The sequence below is a fragment of the Salvia hispanica genome, chromosome 4 (assembly GCF_029641045.1).
Source record: "Salvia hispanica isolate PSC_SH4W2 chromosome 4, Shi_PSC_v1, whole genome shotgun sequence".
In the NCBI taxonomy this organism is placed as follows: domain Eukaryota; kingdom Viridiplantae; phylum Streptophyta; class Magnoliopsida; order Lamiales; family Lamiaceae; genus Salvia; species Salvia hispanica.
The window spans coordinates 53,729,208-53,735,207 of record NC_142695.1 but is presented as its reverse complement, the minus strand read 5'-3'; the positions used below and the strand labels follow the sequence as shown (position 1 = coordinate 53,735,207).

The window sequence follows — 6,000 nt, the reverse complement described above, 5'->3', positions numbered from 1 at the left end:
CTTATTCTTGATGTTTCTGCTTCATCTAATCCCATTGCTCCATTTTCCCACCAAACCTCCATTTTTTCCCCATGAATATCATCTCACACAAAAGAAAGTGGAAGAAATAAAATCAAAGCTACAGAGTTTGGTGTGTTCATGCATTCTTAGGCTGATAATGTGTCTAAAGATAAGATTTTTTCACTGTGATCTTACTTAGGATTCAAAAGGTTTAGAAGAAATGGGAGGAAAGCAAGGCCCTCGTCCCAATTCGTTAAGCTTCGATGCTTCATCCGGATTGAAGGATCATATGTTGGTGAAAGGATTCAAGAATGACTATGCCAAGTTCAGTGCTTATGGTAAAGGAGCTTATGCTGGCAAACGCCACGCCTGGTGGCCTCGTAGGCATGTGAGATCCGTTGTCTTCACCTTCGCGCTGCTCGGATTCTTTTTCTTGCTAGATTCATTCATGTACTCCTACTTTGATCCCACTTTCCTCAAGAATGGCCCCACACCAGCTTATGCACCAAGGGTAAACAAATCTACACCATTTCAATCTGCATTTACATTTTATGGACTAATTTTGCTTGTGTTGCAGGACTTAAATGCTGAAAATGAGGAAATTGAAAGAGGGCCGGTCATGTACTCCCGGCTAGTGCAGATGGCGTCGTTTTCACTTGCAAAGGTCTTATTCGAAAGCCTACTTGTGGTGTTATGGGTGGAAACTTGAAAGACAGTTTAAGTCTGATTTGTTTGTTGTACAGATAGACCACGAAAAAAATGTAACCGAGTTTTGGAAGGAAACTCATCCCGAGGCAGCTGCTTGGAAGCCCTGCGCGAATAGGAACCAGAAAAGGTGCATCTATATCTCCTAACTGATACCAAACTTGTTGCCAACCAACTTGTTTAACCATTTGTGTATGTCAGGGCAGGGACGCGAAAAACACCACCGGTTTTATACTGGTCAGTGCAAACGGAGGCCTAAATCAGCAGAGAGTCGCTGTACGTGCACTGATAACTGTCTCGCGTTGTTTGTTTGTGTCTTTGCATTTGAGATGAGAGTTTTAGGCTATTTGTGCAGGTGTGTAATGCTGTGGCTGTAGCATCTCTACTAAATGCAACATTAGTGATTCCAAAATTTCTTTATAGCAATGTGTGGAAGGATCCAAGGTGGAGACTATCATTTAAATGCAACTTAGCTTCATTCTTTCAATCTCCGTTTGATGTGATAACGATTTTACTGATATCGGTTATCTGCAGCCAGTTTAGTGATATTTATCAAGAGGAGACATTTATGAACATGCTGAAGGATGATGTAGATATTGTAAAGGAGCTCCCTCTTCATCTGAGATCGACTGATTTTGAGGCCGTTGGCAGCCTAGTACGTCGCTTATTCAACCTCGAGTTTCTGCAGAAAAGTTTTCTCTAAGGCCTCTCTTAAACCTTTTTTTTCAGATAACAGATGCAGACCTTTCGAAGGAGGCAACGCCTGATGAATACATACGAAACATATCTCCAATATTATCGCGTAATGGAGTTGTGCATTTCCTTGGATTTGGCAATAGGCTTGGCTTCGAATCAGTGCCTTCTCATCTCCAGGTGAAGTCTATACACAGTGCCATTTTTCACTCATCTCCTTCTTGTTAACAGTTTCTGATTGTGTAATATGTGCAGAAACTCAGATGCAAATGCAACTTCCACGCCTTAAAGTTCGTACCAAAAATACAGAAACTCGCAACCTTATTGGTGAAGAGGATAACGAAATACGGAGCTTCAAGAAGCTTGTTGGATAGACAGCTTCTTGGAAGCTTCATCCCAACGGAGCGTGTTGAGGCAGCAAATCCTTCCAAATATCTGGCCTTGCATTTGAGATTTGAAGTTGATATGGTGGCCTATTCTATGTGTGATTTCGGAGGCGGGGAGAGAGAAAGAACACAACTCCAAGCATACAGAGAGGAGCATTTCCCTCTCCTTCTCGAGCGTTTGAAGAAAGCAAAGTAATCAAAAAACACAAAATGATGAACCACAGCTCTTTCTAGCTTCCCCTAATAGTACTAAACTTTTTGTTTTCATGGCTGCAGACCGCCTTCTCCCGAAGAACTGAGGAAGATGGGGAGATGCCCTTTGACACCAGAAGAAGCTGCCCTCGTTCTAGCTTCTCTTGGATTCGATCGTGGAACATACATCTATCTTGCTGGATCCCAAATCTACGGGGGCGAATCAAGGATGCTTCCTCTAGTCAACCTCTATCCTAATCTGGTGACGAAAGAGGACCTCCTCTCACCCACTGAACTCGAACCATTCAGGAATTTTTCATCTCAGGTGAACTTAGGCGTTTCTAACATTCAAATTTGATGAATATTGTTTGTTTGTTAAGTCTTGTTATTAATGGATGGATTGATGCAGCTTGCAGCATTGGACTTTATTGCATGTGGCGTTTCGGATGTATTTGCCATAACAGACTCCGGGAGTCAGCTGTCGTCCCTAGTGTCTGGTTTCCGGACGTATTATGGTGGAGGAGATGCCCCAACGTTGAGGCCGAGCAAGAAGAGGCTGGCTGCAATCTTGCAAGAAAACAGCACCATCACTTGGCATAGTTTCGAGAAGAGAGTGAGGAAGATGATCAAGGAAGGTCAGAGAGTGCGCCTCAGACGACCTGGTAGAAGCATTTATCGACAACCTAGATGCAGAGACTGCATGTGCAGTGATGATCAATAGTTCATTTTTTTAAAATCAATTGCCTTCTTGCCTATTTTGAGTTGTAATGAGATTAAATTTTGTGCTTGATGACGAGAAGACGAAGAAGATGATGATGAAATTTATCATTATTGGATTAAACTGATATAACCCGAGCAAAAAAGGGATGATTAAAACAAATGAAAAAATAATTGACAGAAGGTGATCTGTCCAGACATTGATCATGATGGAGGGAAGAATCTGTTGAGATTGAAAGGAAGGGTGTAGAACTCCTCGTTGCGCGTGTCTCCTTTGAAGGTTCTGAACTTGGCCCACCAAGGCATCCCGCGCTCCTTGGCACTGTCCTTGTAGTCGAGTGTGTTGTCGAGGAACACAGACACGAGCAGGGCCACGGTTGGGGATGACAGGAAAATGGTGTTGAGGAGATCATTGAACTGCATTGCATCACTAATGAGTTATGATGGAATTTTCATCAGAAACAAGGAAGAAAAACAAAGTGAAACTGACCCATCCAGCCTTTGTATGAGCAGGGCCATGAAGAGCAGCACTTGTGTATTCTCTGAAGTACTCGGGAATGGACAGTCCGAGGAAGAGAGACACCCCGACTATGAAGAGGTTCCTCATCGAGTTCATGTCCGTGAACTGCAAGAACGACAGCCCCACAGACGCTGCACCATATCCATCCACGCACAATCAATCAATCAATCAATCACATTTTATGTTGGAACAACAACAAGAAGAAGATAATAGGATGCTCACCAACAAGGCCGAACATAACGCAATATATAGCTGCAAATATAGTGAAAGGTATTGATGCAAATAATGCTCCAAACTTGCCTGCACATATTCAAACTTGTCACTATCTCTGTTCAATCTGTTTACTTGGTTTGTACATTTTGATGATAAGATAAGATGGTAGCATCGCTTACCAAGAATAGCGAAGAAGATCATGAAACCAGCCGACATTTGGATTACACGACGACTGCCAACTCTAGTGCTTCCGAGAAGACCAATATTTTCACTGTTTTCATATATAGAAAGGTCAGAGAAAGTAAACAATAGGCCAACAAATCCATTGAGACAGATTAAAACACTTACACTGAAACTGTGGATCCAGTAACTGTCCCAAACATTCCATCCAACAAGATCCCAATGCCCTGCCAGCCAATTCCTCGGCTAAGAACATGGGCAGGAGGCGGCGTGGCACTTGCCAAACGAGATGCTGCCTTATATGCTCCGGTTGACTGCATACAAAAAAAAAAGGGATTTTAGATCTATGAAAACATTACCATTCAAGAAAAAAACATTGAAAAATGTAGAGTTCTGATGTGTACCTCAATCATGGAGACTAGCACAGCAGCCATCATTCCAAAAGCATGACCAGCATTGAATATAGGTGCACCCCACTGAAGTGGATATGGGATTTTGATCCTATTCAAGAACCAAACTTCACATGAGTTTTTCCATTCATAGGCAACGAAAACGACATCCCATCAAACTAACTAACCATGGTGCTGAGGAGATGAGGTTTGCTCTATCTGTGCGGCAATTCATCTGAGTTTGCTCGGGATGATGCTTGTAAGCTCCGCTTGCTGTTAGGAGGTGCGCGTAAGCCCATATAACAGTCACCGACAGCAGAAGAGCGAATCGCTCCAATACTGGGATACCTCTAGTTTGGAAGTGCTTCAAGTACTATTCAACAAACCCCCCATAAACACAAGCATTTTAGTGAACCATAGCTACTTAGCTTGCAGTTAATTCCAAATTGATCAAGACACTTTGCATTACCTGAGAAAAGGCAATGAATAAGACTAGCATCGGAATGCCGATTTCTACACATCTTCCAACCTGTTACCAGCTTATCAGTTACCTGGCCTAATCAATAAGAAAATAGGATCATCTGAAACTGATTTATTGAACAGACATACCACTGGAAAGCCTCTATCAAGAAGGCCAAATCCCACTAGAGAAATGACTGGAGCCATCCCAAGTGGACTGAAAAACCTGATCAAGAAAGCATTTTTCTTTCAATTAACACAGTCACAAATAGTAAAAGAGTTACATTTTATGACTTTATTTATCTAGAGTGAGATATATACCTGGAGCATATAGCCCACAGCTGACTATATCCCAAAATAATCTGCACACTCGAAGCTACTATCAAAGCACCTTGTATTGTTCTCATTGTATTTTTAAATCTCTACAAGTAGCAATTATCCAAATCAATCCATAACTTATACACCATATTTACAAGAAAAACACAAGGAGAAAAGCAGACATACCACTTCAGGGTCTGTGATACTTTGCAGAGATGGATCATGGATGATGGAAATTATAGGGACCATGAATGCCCATGAGCCTCCTATAACAGTAGGTAATCTAGTTCCAAACAATGTCTGAAGCAATGTGTTTATCCCTCCAACAAACAGCAATGTCTGAACCACCCTCACTTTATCATCCTAACCACAACCAATAAGAAGAAAAATCATAAATACCTAAACTCATGATTAGTTAAGTTTATGAAATAGTGATTGATTGGATTACATACATCGGTGCCTCCCATCAAAGGTACAAGAAAGGTTGGAATCATCACAGCCGTTCCTAAAGCCAAAATGTAATGCTGAAAGCCAATTGCTGCTGATTCCCCTGTTTTCACAAGCTTATAGCATTATTAAATGATAAAAAAAATCCCACAAAATGGACAAGGAGTGGAGGAATCAATCAGCCTACCCCAAGAAGGATTAGAATCGATGCAATACTCCAAGCCTTGGAGCTGGTCCATTGGTGGATGGCTTATTTCCTCTGGTTTTGGAGCAGCCATCACTACTAAACTCACACTCGAGCTTCCAAAAGGGACTCAGCAAATCTAAGAATGTAGCAGGAGCTAATGCAAACCAAAGAAGTCTTGGTTTGCAGTGATGAAAGGTACAAGCTTTGTCAACAAAAGGGGAAGTGAATAGAGAAAAGGGGAGTGGAAAAAGGTGGCAAAGGGGGAGAGGGAGTGAGAAAGACAGTCAGTGTGAAATGGACCGTATATTTATATGAACATGCAGTGAAAGAGAGGGCAGTGTTGAAAAAGTGTTTCTTGATTTGCTTTGTTTGTATTTTTGCTCCATTATTTACGGTATTACCCCTTAAGGAACTGCCAAAACAAGATGTTACCGTTAGAACATGTAATTGTGACTGTACTTACTCTTTTTTTTTTCTTTTGCTGATTTATAATATTTCTACTCTTCTTTTAAGTGGTGCGTTTTTATAAATTTTGATTTTGATTTACAAAGTTAAATGAAGAGTGAGTAAAACATAGATGAATATTCTATTTTA

The 6,000-nt window shown here is 41.3% G+C and overlaps 2 protein-coding genes across 3 annotated transcripts; one reads left to right on the top strand and one right to left on the bottom strand.

Moving 5' to 3' along the window:
* Positions 1–2,731, top strand: LOC125193936 (O-fucosyltransferase 8-like). Of its 2 annotated transcripts, XM_048091890.2 has the most exons (10): positions 4–511; positions 578–664; positions 744–835; positions 912–981; positions 1,061–1,149; positions 1,240–1,360; positions 1,435–1,578; positions 1,654–1,976; positions 2,061–2,301; positions 2,386–2,731. In XM_048091890.2, the coding sequence occupies exons 1-10, from the start codon at positions 221–223 to the stop codon at positions 2,695–2,697; spliced, it is 1,770 nt and encodes a 589-aa protein (XP_047947847.1). In that variant the 5' UTR covers positions 4–220; the 3' UTR covers positions 2,698–2,731. The 2 variants fall into 2 exon arrangements, with proteins under 2 accessions (XP_088926013.1, XP_047947847.1); XM_089069887.1 differs by having other exon boundaries at positions 1–664.
* A 48-nt stretch (positions 2,732–2,779) lies between these two features.
* On the bottom strand, positions 2,780–5,683 carry LOC125193937 (nucleobase-ascorbate transporter 2). Its single transcript, XM_048091891.2, has 13 exons — positions 5,407–5,683; positions 5,225–5,322; positions 4,959–5,135; positions 4,776–4,876; positions 4,605–4,680; positions 4,465–4,524; positions 4,184–4,368; positions 4,011–4,107; positions 3,775–3,920; positions 3,606–3,697; positions 3,436–3,513; positions 3,184–3,344; positions 2,780–3,110 (listed from the first exon to the last, which is right to left on the bottom strand). Exons 1-13 carry the CDS (start codon positions 5,495–5,497, stop codon positions 2,898–2,900), a joined length of 1,575 nt encoding a protein of 524 aa, XP_047947848.1. The 5' UTR covers positions 5,498–5,683; the 3' UTR covers positions 2,780–2,897.
* Between the last annotated feature and the right edge of the window lie 317 nt (positions 5,684–6,000).